Raw genomic sequence first — 17498 nt, 5'->3', positions numbered from 1 at the left:
GCACAGGTGCACTGGAAAGAAGCTCCTCCCACTGGCTGCTAGTCCCCAGGAGAGGCCGGAACAGGGTTGTCGATAGGAAAGGCTCCCCCGAGGGAGTCCAGATGCCGCCAACCAGCCAGAAGGACTGACTCCAAACACAATCCATGCAGCTCCACAGAAGAGGTCTCGGAGACGGGAGGGAGTGACCCGGCTGAAAGACCCCCAGGGGCGGGGAGCCCCAGTCCCCATTCAGAGACCACAGCCTGGGCCTTTAGTCTGTTCCTGCCTGGCTAAAAATCCCTGGCAAGGGTAGCTCTCTGGAAGGAGCCACTTGCAGACTAATTTTCCTCCCCAGGTTCCAGCAAAGCCACACCCTCCCTTTGGCAGCCGTGTGGCCAGATCTGCTGCCTAGAAATGTATGTATATCACAGCAAGTCTCCCAAAGTTTGTTCAAGAAAATTCACCTTGTGTTACAAGGCTTAGGATACTAGGGTGGTTTTACATACCTTTCCCAGCTACTCGGTCCCTCCTCTACCTGCCAGCCCCCTTGTCCCCGATCACCAGGGTGTGGCCGGCACTGTCCCCCCAAAGGCTGCTTCCTGACTGCCCCTGCATTGGGGGGCAGGGTGGTGAGAGCAGAGCGGGTACCCCTGGAGCTTTCTGCGGCCCCACAGCCCTGCCAGTGGCCTCTCGGGAACTAGTGTGCTCAGCCAGGAGGCCTCGTGACCACTTGGCTGAGCCCTGGCCCCTTCTACCCACACTGCACCCCACCGCTGGAGCCTCACACAGCTCTGAATGCAGCCCAGGTTCGCGGAGTTTCTAGCAGTTTCTCCGGCCCATCACTCTAGAAGCGGAGAAAATGCTGAAGGGGAAAACCAACAGCCTCAGCCTCTCCTACTGGCATGGGAAGAGAGCAAAGGCATTCAGAGACAGGCTGTGTGTGTGCCAGGCATCCCCTGGGCCCCTCACTGGGCGGCAGCTGTGGACCCCAAGGCTGCAGGAGTCTGGGTCTGGGGTGGGGAGAACGGAGAAGAGGCCCGGGCATGAGGACTCCGTGGGACCCCCAACCCCCAACCCCCAACCCCCAACCCCCAACCCCCAATAGTCTCTCCCTTCTCGTAAGTTCTCCACAACCAGCAGGTGATACAAGAATACTGATGTCTGGAAGGCCTGAGGGGAGCGGGGAGGGCAGCCCAGGCCAAAGCCCATGTGGACGGAGCAGTGATGAGCCACAGCAAGAGTTCAGGGGGTGATATAAATATATTTTGGAAGCTGCCTGTGTACTCTGGGGTAAAGAACCAGCACAGAGGGCGCCCCCCCCATGCCCACCCACCTCCACCCCTCTCTCCATAAGCCCGCCCCCTCCCACTCCCCCCCCATTTCTGTTTCTTCTCAGGCTTCAGAACAAGGGTCAAGAGGGGCGGGTCTCCAGGGAGAGAAGGGGCACATGGGAGGAGGGCTAGGTGGCAGCAGGAGGGTGGCAGCATCAGGCTGAGGGACAGGAGACCGTTATCTCCAGCCTGGCGCCTCAGGGCCTTCCTCCAGGGCCGTGGGAACGCGGGGTGTGGGAGAGAGTGCGGGGAAAACAGACTAGAACCAGGGATCCGAGGGGTGCGGGTAACCCTGACTCCCTACTTCGCCCTTCCCTCTCCATCCCAGACCTACTCCACTCCCATGGTGTCTAAGAAAATGGGACGGCGTGAGGGCAGGGCACCAGGGCCATGGGGGAGGGGGAGGGGGAGGGGAAGGAGGGGAGAGGGGAGGTGACTGAAACCCCTGCCTCTCCCCTTCCCCCGTCACCTACAATCAGGAGGTGGGGTGCAGAAGGCCACAGGCCAACAGAAGGCCAGGAGGACGAGGTGAGGGCAGGCGCCCCACGGCCCTTCGGGTGGCGCAGGCCGGGCCTACCGCTAGCAGCCCAGCAGCTCCACACGCAGGGTGATGCGGTTGTGCCAGGCTACGGGCAGGACGCGCACGAAGCGAGCCAGAAAGGGCATCTCAAACATGTTCTTCTTGTGGGAATTGTTGTCCAAGTTGCCAGGGAAGATCTGGAGCGGGGAGAGGGGGTGGTCAGGGGGGCCAGCGCCCCCCGAGCCTCAGGCCAGACTGAGGGTCCCCCCCACCCCAGAGGGGTGACAGAGGGTCAGCCGGACGGACACTCACCTTGCTGTCCAAGGCCCCCTGGTCCCTGTACTCGGTCCAGTTCATGCTGTTGTTACTGTAGGCCACCTTGTAGGCTGCCACATATTGAATGTGGCCAAAGTCTCGGGCCCCCTGGGTAATGATGCCCGTCACTTGCCTCTGGGTGCCCAAGTCAACCTACAGGAAAAATCAAGCACGTTTTCTTCATTTAGACCATTCTCCCGGAAGGTGGAAACAGGCAGGCATGCTGGGGCATGACTTCTAGTTTCGGGAAAGCGATTTCATTTGGCACAACCTCAGTTACCCCATCTATTAAATGGGCATAAATCCTACCACCTACTTTGCCAGACACGGTTAGACGCATCGCTGCAGTGAAGCTACGTTTCAGAGCGGGGGCCTTGGCCAACCCGTAGCCCATCCTCCCCACCCCTCAGTACAATGAGAACAAGGACAGGAGAGTCCACGGCCGGTTCCTGGGTGCCCTGCAGGGCTGTCCACAGCCTGGCCTTAATCCCGAGGGCGTCCGGATGCAGGCAGCTCCTCGTAGAACCTGGCTGCGCAGGCTAATGGCTCCTTGGGACCTAGAGACAAAGTCCCTGTCCTCCCCTCCCCCCCCCCCCCCCCCCAGTCCCTGCCCACCCTGGGGAGCCTGCCTTCTGTACCCGGACAGGCAGTCCCAATGCCCGGGTGGCAGCAGGTGAGGCCCAGGCAAATCCTCGCCCTGCCAGGACTGTTTCCTCGTCTATAAAGTGAGCAGACAGTCTGGTTTTCTGTGACCCTCATGCTTCCCAATCTCCTGAAATCCAAGGGCTGCCCCACAGTGTGTCCTCACGCCAAGTCAGAGAAATCCTGGGGTGAGCCTGCCTGGGTCAGATGGCCCTTCTCTGTCCCCTACTGTCCATGGGCTCAGCCTTGGCACCCTGGAGCAGCTGGTGGAGATGGCCACACTCACACACACACACACACACACACACACTCTCTCTCTCTCTCTCTCTCTCTCTCTCTCTCTCTCACACACACACACACACACACACACACACACACACACACACACACACACACACACGTGTCCTTTCTGTGCCTGGGGCTTTGGGGCCTTCGTGGAAATAGCCCTGAACTCCCCCACCCTCCCCCTCTGGAGTTGCAGAATCAGGAGAAGGTAGGGCATGTGGGAGAAAAAAGAACAAAGCAGAAGGAAAACAAGGCTTTTTCAGACCTTCCCTCTTGGGGAGCAGAAGCCTGGGGTGGGGGCGGGGTCAATGATCAGCAGCCCAACTCCAGCCCTTGCCCTTGCCCTTGCCCTTGCCCTGCATCCTGACCCACCTGCAGCCACTCAGAGGCATCATTGGTCTGGGCGGTCCAGGCGTTGAACTTGCCCTGCTTGTCCAGCCTCGCGTAAAAGGGATACCAGCTGAAGGCATTCAGGCCCCAGGTCCTGTAGATGCTGGAGGCCGTGATCTGCCTGTCGGGGATGGTGTTGTCCTTCATGCCCAGGGGTTCAGCACATCCTGCCGGCAAAGGGGTTTGCCACCCAGGTCAGCATCCACAGCCTCCCACAAGTGTGAGCAAGAGAAGACCAGGGGAGGAACTCCGGGGGTCCCGACTGGCCCCTGGCATCCTCTTGGACAGAGGGAAACCCCTTCCACCTTTGAGAGCCAACTTTCTCTGCCCACCTCGCCCGCTCACCTCTGCCAGCTGTGCCCTCCATACCCAGTCCTGCCCTCACTTGCCCTTCAGAGGACCCACCACCTTTCCCATCTACACGAGGGCAGGCCCTGCCACGACCTCCCTTCCCTCCTCTAACGCCTGCCTCATGAGACCCCTCCTCCAAGAAGCCTGCCCTGACCACCTCACTTGGGCGGGACTCGTCCCTCCTTTGGACTCAGCACTGCCTCTGTCACTCCTACGGTACAGCTGTTGTCTAGGAGGCTGAGGCCTGCAACTGTGGTCAAGAACCTCAGCAGCTGGCATCTCCATCCAGCGCTCACGTCTGTCATTCGATCTACCACAAAAAACCTGAAAGCCGCTATCAGCAACCCCGTTCTACCGAACGAATGAAACTGAGGCTGAGTCATTAAGCACTGTGCCCACGACACACACACACACACACACACACACACACACACACACACACACACACACACGCAAACTCATCACCACACCACTCTGTGGCATCATCGCCACCATCCACGCCCCTTGGCAGAGCCAGGAAGGCTGGCCTGCTGGCGACCCAGTGACGGACGGGACAACACTATCCCCCTCCAGCAGGTGGCAGTCACAGAAGTCCTAACTCCTGGGGCTCACGGTGGATCCTGTATCCTGCCCCAGCAGCCCCTCCCTGAGTGTCCACCAGGGGGCCTTCCCACACCCAATACTGGGGGCCTCCTCACCCGGGCTCCGCGGTGGGCCCAGCGGCACTGCACTACTCCTCTGCACCTGCAGGTGGCGGTAGCAGTTAGGGACGGGCAGAAGATAACCACCCCCCTCCCCCAAAGAGAAGGATGGGCGTGTGTCACACCTGGCACAATCCTTACTCCAGTCTGTCCTTGTGGGGAATCTCGGGGTGGGGGGAAGTGGGTCTGGAAAGCCACGCCTCCAACTGGAAGCAGGTATATGGCTCTTTACATCCCTGTCTCCCCAGACGCTTGCACATTTGCCACTGAAGACATTTGCCTCCTGGGGCGCCTGGGTGGCTCAGTCGGTTGAGCGTCAGTCAACTTCCGCTCAGGTCATGATCTCACAGTTCGTGAGTTCGAGCCCCGTGTCAGGCTCTCTGCTATCAGCGCAGAGCCCTCTTCGGAACCTCTGTCCTCCCTCTCTCTCTCTCTCTCTCTCTCTCTCTCTCTCTCAAAAATACACTTAAAAAAAGAAATGGAAGTAATACATTTATTTTAAAAAGACCTTTGCTTCCCAGGTGTGCCCACACCTGCTAACGCAACATCTCCTCGTGACGGTGGTGCCCCAGGGGACCCCCATGCTCCTCCCACAAAGAGAGCCCCCAGGGCTGGAAGCGGGTCGTTCCCAGGCCAAGGCCCGGGGCGGCTTTGCAGAGGATGCCGGGTTGGCATCCTATGCTCAAGGTGGACCCTCCTACAAAACTGCTTCCCTGCCATTCACGCCCTCTCACCTCTGGGCGTCCTGAGGAAGTCAAACAGCCCTCCGAGGAAAATGCAGTTGGGAGGGGCCCTGAGCCAAGGGCCCAGACTCTCCGCTCTGTCACTGACCCTGGGAAGGCCCCCCCAGAGAAGTGTTCCTCCTGCATCAACCCGGGATCTTGTTAAAATGAAGACTGTTTCCGCAGGGCTAGGGCGGGACTGGCACCCACATTTCTACAAGCTCCCAGGTGATGCTCCTACTGGGTCCACGGAGGGCACTTTATGAGCAGAGGACTGTCACCCACCCAACCCAATGAGTCTACAACCTGATCCAAGCCATCTTCCCACGGGGCTCCCCTCACACACAATGGCCCTCTGCCTTCATTCTCCCCATACAACCTAGGGGATCCCTTCTAGACACACTCCAGTCGTGTCCTATTAGCACTCCCCTTACCCCCACATGGCTGCCCCTTGTTCTGAGCATACAGACCCGGATCATTAAAATGATCCATACAGCCCCTAACTTGTCTGAGACCTCTCTCCATCCACCTCTCCAGCCTCCCCACCCAATAAGCTGCCCCTCACTCTCTAGGCTCCAGCCCCACTGGCCTGCCTTTTATCCTTAAACATGCCCCAGGGCCTTTGCACCTGCCAGCTCCCTACCTGCCTGGAATGCTCTTTCCACGTTCTTCACGTGGCTTGCTCTCTGTCATGCAAACCTCCATTCAAAAACCGTCCCAACAGGGCAATCCTCATGCCCAGGCCTCAGGGCCACACAAGTGCACACAGGTACACACACCTGCACACACCAACATTCCAGCCCACTAGAATGCCGACTAGGGAAAGGAGAACTAGACCCCGAGGAGAGCAGACAGGCCAGCTTCCACAGCTTGCCAGGCTTACCCTCTCTTGGCCTAGGAGGGAGCCATCTGGGATAGGACCTTGCAGGCAACTTTAATAGCCAAAGGCTGCAGAGCCCCCAGCCCTGTCTGGTACCAATAGCCTACGTTTCCTTTTATCAGAAGATTGTCTTAACTCCGCGTTTAAACAAGAAGGCTCAAAAAGGCAATGACCCTGTGACTTGGAACGCGTGATGACTTAAGTTCATACTTTAAAAGGGTGGGTCTGGGGTAAGACCAGAAAGGCAGAGGAGCCTAGCGAGCCTTACAGTTCCGCCAATGGCCAGCAGGTGGCGCTGTAGCTGCAAAGAGGGGGAAATATCCAGACCTCAGCGAGCACCCCAACCCCTGCAGCCTGGGGGGGTCCAGACATCAATTTTTCCTGCTCATCAGAAACCTGTCCCTTTCTGGTGCCCCCCGTCCCTCCACCTGGGAATATCTCTGGAAAGGGCAGCAGAAAGCACCAGCTCCAGCCCTATGTCCCTAGAAGCCTCCATGTTTCTCCTGAATGATGAGTACAGGAGATTGGGGGGGGGGGGGGGGGCAAGGAGCACTAGATGGGTGGGTGTCAAAAGCCCAGGGATCTAGACCAAGTTTTAATCCCTACCAGCCTGTGAGCCCTTGACAGATAATTTATCTGGGCCTCACTTTCCTTATTCATTCACTAGTTCATTGAATGTTTGAACAGAAGCACTTGGGTGGCTCGGTTGAGCATCCAACTTCGGCTCGGGTCATGATCCTGCAGTTTGTGAGTTTGAGCCCCACACTGGGCTTTGACACTGATGGCTCAGAGCTGGATTCTCTCTCTCCCTCTCAGTCTGCCCCTCCCCCACTCACGCTCTCTCAAAAATAAGTAAAACATTAAATGTTTTACTTATTTTTGAGTGAGAGTGACAGAACAGGGAAGGGGCAGAGAGAGAGGGAGACCCAGAATCCAAAGCAGGCTCCAGGCTCCGAGCTGTCAGCACAGAGCCCGATGCGGGGCTCAAACTCCCAGACTGGGAGATCCTGACCTGAGCCGAAGTTGGACGCTTAACCAACTAGCCACACAGGCGCCCCCACCCACCCAAATTTTTTTTAATGTTTACTGAACATCTATGATCCAGGCCCTGGGAATACAGAGAACAAAACAGACTTCCTGCCCTCATGGAGCCAACATCGGAAAAACTAGTGCTATGTGGTCTAGAAGTTCAAGGAACCAATCAGAAGAAGTGAAAGCCCTTTGAAAACTGAAGTGGTCTTTTTTTTTTTTTTTTTTTTTTTTTTTTTTTTCCCCCCTCCTCTCTAACCAACCAAGATGCCCAGGGTTGGCAGATAGCAGACACCTAGGCGAGACCGCCGAGGGCCCGGTGACCCGTCTAGTGCGCATCTACTGTGTGAGCCCGGGGCCCCGGGCCTTGTGCCGCCCTACCCAGCTCATCCTGGCTGAGAAAAGACGGAGCAGGGAAGGCCATCTCTTAGCATTGACCACAGCCCCCAGCACTCACCATTCAACTCGCATCCAAGGAGCTCGAAGCGGAGGGTACAGCCCCGGTGGCAGATGATGGGCACCAGCCGCACATACTGCACCTCCAGAGGGAAGTCAAACAGGTTGACCTTCAGGCCGCTGTTGTCCGTATTACCCACAAACAGCTAGGGGGAAAGAAGATCGGAAGGATGGGTCGGTGGGGGCAGTCCACCTTTCTGGGCTTGCCTCACCTTCCTCTTCAGCCCTGGGAGGCAGAGGTGGGGCTGAGCAGAGCAGGCAGGGGGTCAGCTCTTCCTCTGGCCACCCACAGCTCTCAACACAGGTTCCCCTTCTCCCCCACCTTTCTTGGTCATCATGGGGCCTGGGCAGAAACCCCGGTCTTTCACACAGGGCCACCTGGAATCCCTAGGGTGCCTCTGCAAATTAGAAAAAGGCACTCCTGTCTCAAGACACTTTATTATAATAATTTCCCCACAGACAGAAGTATGCAAACATGATGTCTACATTCTGAACGGTGTTCACTTCGTGATGACATCCTCTAGCAATGTACAACCTGCACAACTGCCCATGGTGGCCCTGAAGGCTCAGAACGCATCCCACCTCCACCACTCCAGCCATCCTCAACAAGTCACATTGAACCTGACTCTCCTTATTCTCACCTGTAAAATGGGGGGAGGGTATTGTAACCACAGAACATGGGCATAATCCAGGTTTCCCAATATCTGGGAACCAAGGAGCAACGGCAGACCCACCTCATGGCTAATCAATCGTCCAGGGCACACTCACTTCACTGGGGACCCTCAAACAGCTCTGGAGCCCCAGAGGGTGCAGACCACAGCCCTTCTTTTACAGCCCTCACCTTGTCTCCTGACCCCTCTGCGCTCTGGATAAACTGGAACTTGCGTCCGTTGACGCTGTAGGCCACCTTGAAAGTCTTCAGGTACTCGGCATTGCTTGCTCGGCTGGCACCCTGTGTCACCACGCCCGTCACCCACATCTTCCGTACCAGGTTCACCTGTACCCCAGGTGGAGACGACAGTACCCTTATCTCCCGGCTTCTTTATGCTCTCTCTGCTCCCCCCACCCAGAGTGGGAGCAACCAAGCAGGACAAAGGAGTGGGGACCTTCTCATCTGGGCCTCTCAGAGCTTTGGGCCCAGTGCTCAGAGGGGCACCCGAAGAGGGACGAGGCCCCAAAGGCTTCACCCAGTGCAAACAGCCCCTCCACAGCCTGGGGTCTGCTCCTCCTCATCCAGCCCGCCCCCCGCCCCGCCCCCGCCCCCAGGCTGCCCTCCACTTACAGATACTTCACCTGTGGGAACCACTGCCTTGCTACCTGGACCCTGGTTATGACCCCAGCGTGGTGACCCCCCACCCACCCCATGCAGACATCCTCGTCTCACCCTGTCCCCTCCTGTGACTCTGTCCACCCTAGAGCCATTCTTTCTGTACCTGGATCCAGGGATTCTTGTCATAGTTGCTGGCTGTCCAAGCGTTGACGATGCCCGTGCGGTGCAGGCGGGCCAGCTCTGGGGCCCAGCGCTGTAAACCCATGAAGCCCAAGTACACAGACGAGGCAGAAATCTGCGAGTCGGAAATGGCACCCGTCTCCATGCCCAGCGGCATGGCGCAGGCTACGGGGGGGGGGGCGGGGAGAGGGGGACGTGGCTGTCAGGCGGCCACCCGAGCCCCAGAGGACCAGAAAACAACACAGTGTGGCCTCCGCTGAGACTCCGAGCAGAGACCCGGAAAGGACTACGAGGGCCCGAGAAAGGTGCACGGTGATGAAGAGGGTGGGCCGGACGCTCGGGGGGGGCGGGGGGGGGGGGTGCGTGGGGAGCCAGGGCTGCCAGAAGGTTCCAGGCCAGGCTGGCACTCGTGGCGTCTCCAGAATCTCCTGCAAGGCTGTGGTAGGTGGTCTTGTCTTTACGGGGCATCTAACAACAACTATGGGGGAGTGGGGGGCAGGCAGGGACTGGACCAGCAGGAGAGAAGACCGGTGTGGCCTGCTCTCCTTCAGGGTCCCCAGCCCACCAGGAGGCCCACCTGGTCCAGCCCCACCCCTGGCTCCCCCAGGATGGCTTTGGGAGGCAGGCACGTCAGGTGGCAGGGAACAGTACCTGTTTTGCACACAAAGCAGTAAACAAATCTGCCTGGACTTTTCTACAATCCCACTGGCAGGACTTTCTGGGTGGGGCGTGAATGCCATTCTGTTTTCTCTCCTGTTCTTCGCGCCTTCCAACTACTGGTCGTGACCCAGCCATCTGCGAAGTTGCTCCCTGCCCAGGGGCCGTCACCTTCACCATTATCCCAGGGATGTGGTCCGAGGGGGCCGGGCCCCTCTTATCCCCCAAACAGAGAAGCCAGGGACAGACCTACTCTTGCTACAACACCCCAGGTTCATGCTGAGCTCAGTGCTATGACACTCTCACAGGAAAGTGAGACCAGGCAGCCAAAATCAGAGCTGGGGGGGGGGGGGGAGGGGAGGGATGTTGAGCAGGGATTTGCACCCAGGTCTGTCCTCACACCCCACATGTTCACACTCTAAGGGACCCAAACGTGCATTCTTTGGGCCTGTGGGGTCCTTGTGGGCTCCAAGAAAACCTACCACCTGACTAACAAGGAGGGGCTGCGACGGCCCCTGGGGGCCTCCCCTGCCTTTGTGGTTCTCTCCTGCCTTCTGCCCCAGGAGCTGCCGTGTCCAACCCGGGGCAGACCCCAGGCCACGAAGCAGGAGGCTAGGTGTGCGTAATTCCAATTCAGGTACACCCATGGTTACCTTGGCTCCCAGCACGGTAATTAGTGGGCACACCTGACCCCACCCAGGGCTCTGTCTGCCTTAGCGACCCCCCCACCACGCATGCACACACGGATACACACACGCACACACATTCCTCCACCCAGGATCTCAAAGACCTTAGCCTCAGCCCACAGACCCAGGGACAGCCCCTGGGTGCCACCTCCTCTAAGGTGAATGGAATTGAAGGCACTTGCCTGCTCTCCTCCAGGCCCTGCACCCCCCAACTGGCCCAGCACCCCCCAACTGGCCCAGCACCCCATCCTCCTCCTCCTCCTCTTCCTCCTCCTGCCGGTCAGCGAACCTCAGAGAATATCCCCACATCTGCCTGAAGGAGAACCGCCTGCCCCTGTCCAAGATGCTTAGTGACAGGCCCACCGGACCAAAGAAACCGGACATCCCTAAGAAGTGGACTCCCCCACCCCCAGCAGGAGAGGAAGAGTCCCAGCTTGGTGGGAGGGACTCCAGCTGGGCCAGGAGGGAGGACGCGTGGACAGCCACCGCCAGCACTGCAGGCTGGGCACCCACCCAGGGCCATTCTGTGGCTGAGTGCATAACCAAGCAGGCCCGGCAGGTCAGCCCCTCTGCAAACGCCAAGCCTCTGACCGCCTGACCATGAGGGGACAGCCCAGCCTGCCCAGGCCTCTCCCTCCTCCCTGAGCTCTGTGATGAGGCCACAGTCAAACTTGGGCCAGGACCTATCAGACTCTAAGACCCAAGCCTTACTTCCTGAGCTGCTGGGCCTGAAGATTAAGAAATGTGTTTCCTGGGGCGCCTGGGTGGCTCAGCTGGTTAAGCATCTGACTTCGGCTCAGGTCGTGATCTCATGGTTTGTGGGTTCGAGCCCCGCGTCGGGCTCTGTGCTGACAGCTCAGAGCCTGGAGCCTGCTTCCGATTCTGTGTCTCCCTCTCTCTCTGCCCCTCCCCCGCTCACACTGTGTGTCTGTGTCTGTGTCTGTCTCTCTCTCTCTCTCTCTCTCTCTCTCTCTCTCTCTCTCTCTCTCACACACACACACACACACACACACACACACACACACACACACACACACACACACACACACACACACATAGACACATAAAGAAACCAAAAAAGAAATGTTTGTTTTCCCCTCTTGGCAGAAAACTCTCAAGACTTAACCCTAACGCTACGTATCTGGTTCACGGTGACCTAGGAAACGGTATTGCCGTGACCTCTGGGGTTACCACCACCCTTTCCACCCCTCCACCACGCCCCCTACAGTGACATCAGGCCTAGCCTGTGGTGGAGAACAGAAGGCCGAGCCGGAATTCGCCCGGGACAACAGGACGGCTCACTCCCCTAACATGGCCTAACTCTGAGGCTCTGTCAACCCCCATCTACCAGACGAGACCCTGATGCAGGGAGTGAGGCCAGCGCGTGGCCTGAGCTGCTCGGGATCCCCCCCGCTCCCCATACGAGCATTCACCCCCCAGATACTCACTGATCTCACAGTGGACACCTGTATAGCCATGAGGGCACTTGCAGAAGTACTGGGTGAAGATGTCCCCCCGGTGTTCGTCCTTGATCACCTGGCATTCAGCATCATTGTAGCAGGGGTTTGGGTTACAAGGACCTAGGGGTGAGGAGGCAGGTAAGATGGGCAATGGATGAGGAAGGAGTGGGGACGGAGACAGCAGCAGCAGCAGCAGCAGAAGGTGCCCAAAAGGACCCTCTGTGCAAACTCAGCCCCATGCCCGCCTCCCCCTTCCCACCTCCTCCCTCCCCCATCTGCCTGAAGGAGCCTGGGCCAGCCTGGGGCCGAGAAGGGTCATATGTAGGCGAATCAGTCCAAGTGAGGGAAGCATCCAGCTTTCCAACTGGCATGGGGAGTTTCCAGGGAAGTGCCGGCTGACGGCGGGAGAGGTGCAGGGGACCGCTGCCCGCTAGGGCTGCAGCCGGGAGCCGGGTGCAGAGTGGGGGGCACTGCCCAGGCAGGTACCTTTCTCGGTCTCATTGCAGATGATGCCTGTGAAGCCTTCGGGGCAGAGGCAGTAGAAGGGGGTGTTGTCCCGGCCCAACAGGCAGGTCCCACCATTCAGGCACTGGCTAGAGTCACAGAAGTCACCTGCAATGGCAGCCCGGACTCATTCAGTGAATACTGGGGTGGGGCGAGGGGAGAGCTGCTGGGTGCATGCCGCGTTCCTGAGACAGAGAACCCAGGTGTGGTCCAGGCTTCAAAGAGCCACTGGAAAGAGGGGGACGGTCACTAGGTGATGCGGAGGCTTCGGGAGCTCTGACAGAAGCCTGCAGGAAGGGCCACTGGAGGTGTGGTTCCTGCCAGAGTTGGAAGCTTGGCAGAGCGGACATGTGAGCTGGGTCTAAAAGATGGAGTGGAGTGTGCCCGAACGGGGAGTGAGGAAAGAACATTCTAATGATGAGCAGAAGCACAGGGGGGCATGGTAAGTGGGAAACAGGGAGACGGAGCTGAAAAGGTAGGGAGGGGCCCAGACCCGCATGGACCTTAGGACTGACAAGCTCAGACTTGGCGTCGCACAAACCAGGGGCTCTTAACCTTCCTTCAGCTTCCACCGTATTCTACCGGGGCAGGGGGGAATCAGAGTCTCAAGTGTGAGGGGGCAGCGGGGAAGCCATTTCCCATCCTGGGAAGGAGAATGGAGAAAAGGCCATCTGCAGAGACGTGTGGATGGGCTCCCCCGGGGCAGGCAGGTTTCCTGGGGCTACACAAACACCCCTCTGGCTCCGGGGTGGGAATGTGACAGGAGTGGGTAAGGTGAGAGGCCTGGAGAGCATCTAGGAGGCTGTCACAGGCCTCCTAGTGACAGAAGAAGTCAGATGAAGGGGTGAGGGGGCCGGGCAGCGTTGAGAAACACTGCTGACACAGGAGAAGGGCTGGAGAGGTCTTCACAGCTTCTGGCTGGGGGCCTGGGTGACAGATGTGAGCTTATTCATGCAGCCACCAGGCCAGCCAGGCGGGTGGGGGACCTTCTAGCTGACCTTGGCATCCCAGAAGAGCCGACCCCATCATTTGGGGTAAGACATCAGAAATCACTTTTCCTCCCCACAGAGTCGTGCCATCCCAGACCAGGGGGCCCTCCTGAAATCTCAAAGCGCCAGAGAGCTGGGCCCAGCTCCAGAGAAGGGAACAGAGGGGAACAGGGATCAGCATTAGTGAGCACCTCAGAGCTCCACCTCAGCCCCCGCCTGGGAGCTTAAGGCGGCTCCCAATGAGCTATTAGTCACTGGCTTTAAATAGCAGGTTAATCCCTCCTGACCTGGCAGACTGCAAGCGCTGCCACAGACAGAGGCTTGGGAATGGCCAGAATCCTGGGCCCCTGTCCCAACAAAATCCAACTCCTCCTGCCCCCCCCCCCCCACCACCACCACCCGCCCCCTCTCTCCTTTCTGCTCCAGGGCAAAGCAGTCTGGTTCCCCTAAGATGAAAAGGAAAGTGAAAGGCGGCCCTGACCCCACATCGCCTGACTCACCTGCGCACAGCACGCAAGGTGCTTCCCCGTTCCGGGGAAAAGCCAGGTCACCCTGTACAAAGCTACCTTTGGGATTTCAGAGTCCTGCCTTCTGGGAGATTTCCCCAGGGACATTTTGTGGGGACAGAGAGGAGTAGAAACGGACTCTTCCGAGATCCAGCTGTCTCTCCCGGTTTCTGGGAGAGCCACCAGCGCCCAGCGCCCAAGGGCCTGGGAGCTTGAAGTGCCCTTAAGCCTAAGGCTCCAGGCCCTGGGGGTCAGACTGTCACAGGGAGGCAGTTCTAGGGCTCAACTGTGTCCCCCCTTCCCCTTGCTTTCTTTGAGAAAACGATGCAGCGGGTGCCCGAAGAGCGCCCACCATGGGCACCTTTTCCCAGCCTTGGAGGAGGCTGTGCGGGCCCCTAGAGAAGGGGATGGTGCATCCCCGGGACCAGCCTGCCCGGAGGCCCAGCTGTGCGCGGGAGGCCTCCTGGGCGGGGGCGGAGCCAGGAAGATACAGCAGCACGCCAAGGCCACGGGAGGGAGTCAGGAGCCACCAGCCCCGGGGGCAGCCCTCTCCAAGTCCCTCCCCGGGCTCTTAGCCCCCTTCGGGGCCCCACCTAGAGCCCCGGCCCTTCCTCCGCCTCCCCAGCCCTCGCTTATCCGACCAGACACCTACAAGCGGGGATGCAAAATTCCAATGAACAGACCGGCCGCCAGCGCTTGGGAGGGATTTGCCAGGGAAAGTTTGGCTGGACGAGTCTTCTCAATACAAGAGTCCTAGAAACTTCCAGGCGGAAGACGCGCGAAAGTCACGCACAGTTCAATGGCCTCATTTTACAGATGGGAAGAGAGAGGCCGTACACAGCAGATTCCTTTGTTATGTGTAAGCCGCATCCCTGGGGACCGTTGGGCTGTCACCCGGTGTCCCCGGTCCCCGCCCAACTCTCAAGCCTGTATCACTGGCCAAGAACGCCCGGGCGCCGAGACCTCAGGAGAGGCCGAGCGCATCCCCGCCGGCGGGCGGGACGCGGCCGGAGAAGTCGCCCCTCCGCACGGCCCTGGCTCTTTGCCCAAGTTTGTAAACAGTGGAGGTGGAGGGAGGGCGCCGCGGCGAACTTCCGAGCGGCGCGGAGAGGAGGGGCGAGGGCCAGAGGGCGGTGCGATCGACTCACCGGAGAAGGCCAAGAGTCCCGAGGCGCAGAGGAGCGCGCCGCAGAGCGCGGCCAGCAGGCGGGGGCCCGGCATGCCGTGGGGACGCGGGCGCGGGACCGGGCGCTTCGGCCGTGCACACCGCGGGGCTCTCACTCCGGCTCCCGGACGGGGAATAAATCGGGCAGCGCCGCCCCGCCCCCGGCCCGCGTGCTCCGCCCAGGCCCTCGGGAGGCGGACCCGGGGCGGGGCTCCGCGGCCAGGGAGGGAAGGGGGGGCGCCGGGAGTTCCGCGCCCCTGCCTCCTGCCCGGGGCCGCGCCCGGCATCCCTCGTGGGCTGGGCCCGCCGGGCCCGAGTCCTGAGCCGACTGGACAGGGAAAGGCTCAGAGGGAGCTGTTTGGTGTTCCGTTTTTTAAGACTTAAGAAAAGATGCTTAGCCCTTATTCATAACGAGAAAAATGCAAATTAAAAGTACAGTGAGTGCCAGGTTTTGCTTATCAGATTGGCAAGGGTCGAATTATTAGCACACTGTTAGTGCGAGGCTGTGAGAACAGGCCGAAGCATGCGTTGCGGGAGGCGCTATAAATTGGTTCAGCCTCTCCACACAGCTGCCTGGTAATACCTATCCAAGTGACCAACGCGGAGACCCTGACACCTAGCAATTCCACTTACAGGACTCTTTTGATCCAGATTCACATGTGTATAATGCCATGCACACAAAGATGTCCTAGCATATCAGAGCAGCATTTTTTGAAACGATAAAAGGCTAAAAAGGGAAGCGGCAAACTTTTTCTATAAAGGGTCCTATAGAAAAGATTTTAGGATTTGTAGGCTGTAAGGTCTCCAGGGCAACTGTTCACCTGTTCACCAACTTAGCAGATAAGCGGCTACGGTCTCCGAGGACAGGAGCACAGTGGTTGCCCTTTTTAAGGGGAAGGAAACCAGGGGGTCAGGATAGGAAGAGACTCCTTTGTTACATTGCATTTTATCTAAATGACTTTTTTTTATCATATGTAAATATTACATATTCGCAAATAAATAATTTTAATAGAATTCCAGTCATATTAGCCTAAAAGAGAAAGAAAAAAAATCCAGACATCTCCCTTACCAGCTATGTTGAGACCTAGGTTAGGACTAGAATTAGACCTAACCACTGGCAGGAGGCCCTTCTTAAAACTGCTCAGAAACAAAAACCACAGGGGTGCCTGGGTGGCTCAGTAGGTTAAGCATAGGACTTTGGCTCAGGTCATGATCTCACGGTTCGTGGGTTCGAGCCTTGTGTTGGGCTCTGTGCTGACAGCTCAGAGCCTGGAGCCTGCTTCGGATTCTGGGTCCCCCCCCCCCGTTCATGCTATCTCTCTCTCTCCCAAAAATAAACATAAAAAATTTTTTTCTAAGACATTAAAGACCTAAATAAACAAAGTCATCCTTGTTCACAAATGGGAAGACTTCTATTGTCAAGATGGTTAACACTCCCCAAATTGAGGTACAAGTTCAACATCGTCCCTATCCACATTTCAGCTGTCCTTTTTGCAGAAATTAACAAGCTGATCCTAGAATTATACGGGAATGGATGGAACCCAGGATCGCTAAAGCAATCTTGCAGGGAAATAAAAGTTGGAAGATTCGTGCTTCCCAACTTGAAAATGTGTTACAGTAATCAAGACCGCATGGTCCTGGCAGAAGGGTAGACCTATAGATCAATGGAATAGAATGAAGCGTCCAAAAACAAATCCGTCTATCTACAATCAATTGATTTTCAACAAAGGTGCCAAGACAGTTCAGTGAGGAAAGAGCAATTTTTTCGACAAATTATTCTAGGACAACCGGATAACCACAAAAGTATGAAGTCGGACTCCCTGATCACACTTATTACAAAAACTCACTCAAAATAGATCAAATACCTAAATATAAGAGCTAAAACTATAAAATTCTTGGAAGAGAACAGATCTAAACCATTGTGACCTTGGATGAGGCAACGCTGTCTTAGATAAGACACCAAGGACACAAACAACCAAAGGAAAGAATAGATTAATCGAACTGCATCAAAATGTGAAACTTTTATACTTCAAAGGACACTATCAAAAAAGTGAGAAGACAACCCACAGAATGAGAGGCAGTACGTGCACATCGTGTCTGATAAGGGTCTATATTCAGAATATTAGAATGCGAATAACTCGTAATGTAACAAGAAAGGACAACCCAATTTTATTCATTCATTTATTTATTTAACGTTTATTTGTTTTTGAGAGAGAGAAAGAGACAAAATGTGAGTGGGGAGGGGCAGAGAGAGAGGGAGACACAGAATCTGAAGCAGGCTCCAGGCTCTGAGCTGTCAGCACAGAGCCCAACGTGGGGCTTGAACTCGTGAACCTTGAGATCAGGACCTGAGCTGAGGTCGGACGCCTAACCAACTGAGCCACCCAGGCGCTCCGGGTGCCCCAGGACAACCCAATTTTAAAATGGACAAAGAATTGGGATAGATATTTCTCCAAAGAAGATCTACAAGTAGCCAAAAA

General features: G+C 57.3%; 1 protein-coding gene across 2 annotated transcripts; it reads right to left on the bottom strand.

The window, feature by feature from the left end:
* Positions 1-1220: 1220 nt before the first annotated feature.
* Positions 1221-15172, bottom strand: MFGE8 (milk fat globule EGF and factor V/VIII domain containing). 2 transcript variants are annotated; one of them, XM_042988087.1, is made up of 9 exons: positions 15002-15172; positions 12341-12466; positions 11843-11974; positions 9035-9216; positions 8443-8598; positions 7603-7747; positions 3445-3629; positions 2143-2298; positions 1221-2027 (listed from the first exon to the last, which is right to left on the bottom strand). In XM_042988087.1, the coding sequence occupies exons 1-9, from the start codon at positions 15072-15074 to the stop codon at positions 1890-1892; spliced, it is 1293 nt and encodes a 430-aa protein (XP_042844021.1). In that variant the 5' UTR covers positions 15075-15172; the 3' UTR covers positions 1221-1889. The 2 variants fall into 2 exon arrangements, with proteins under 2 accessions (XP_042844021.1, XP_042844022.1); XM_042988088.1 differs by lacking the exon at positions 12341-12466.
* Between the last annotated feature and the right edge of the window lie 2326 nt (positions 15173-17498).

Source organism: Panthera tigris, chromosome B3, assembly GCF_018350195.1.
Source record: "Panthera tigris isolate Pti1 chromosome B3, P.tigris_Pti1_mat1.1, whole genome shotgun sequence".
Lineage (NCBI taxonomy): Eukaryota > Metazoa > Chordata > Mammalia > Carnivora > Felidae > Panthera > Panthera tigris.
This window is presented reverse-complemented; position numbering and strand designations above follow the sequence as displayed.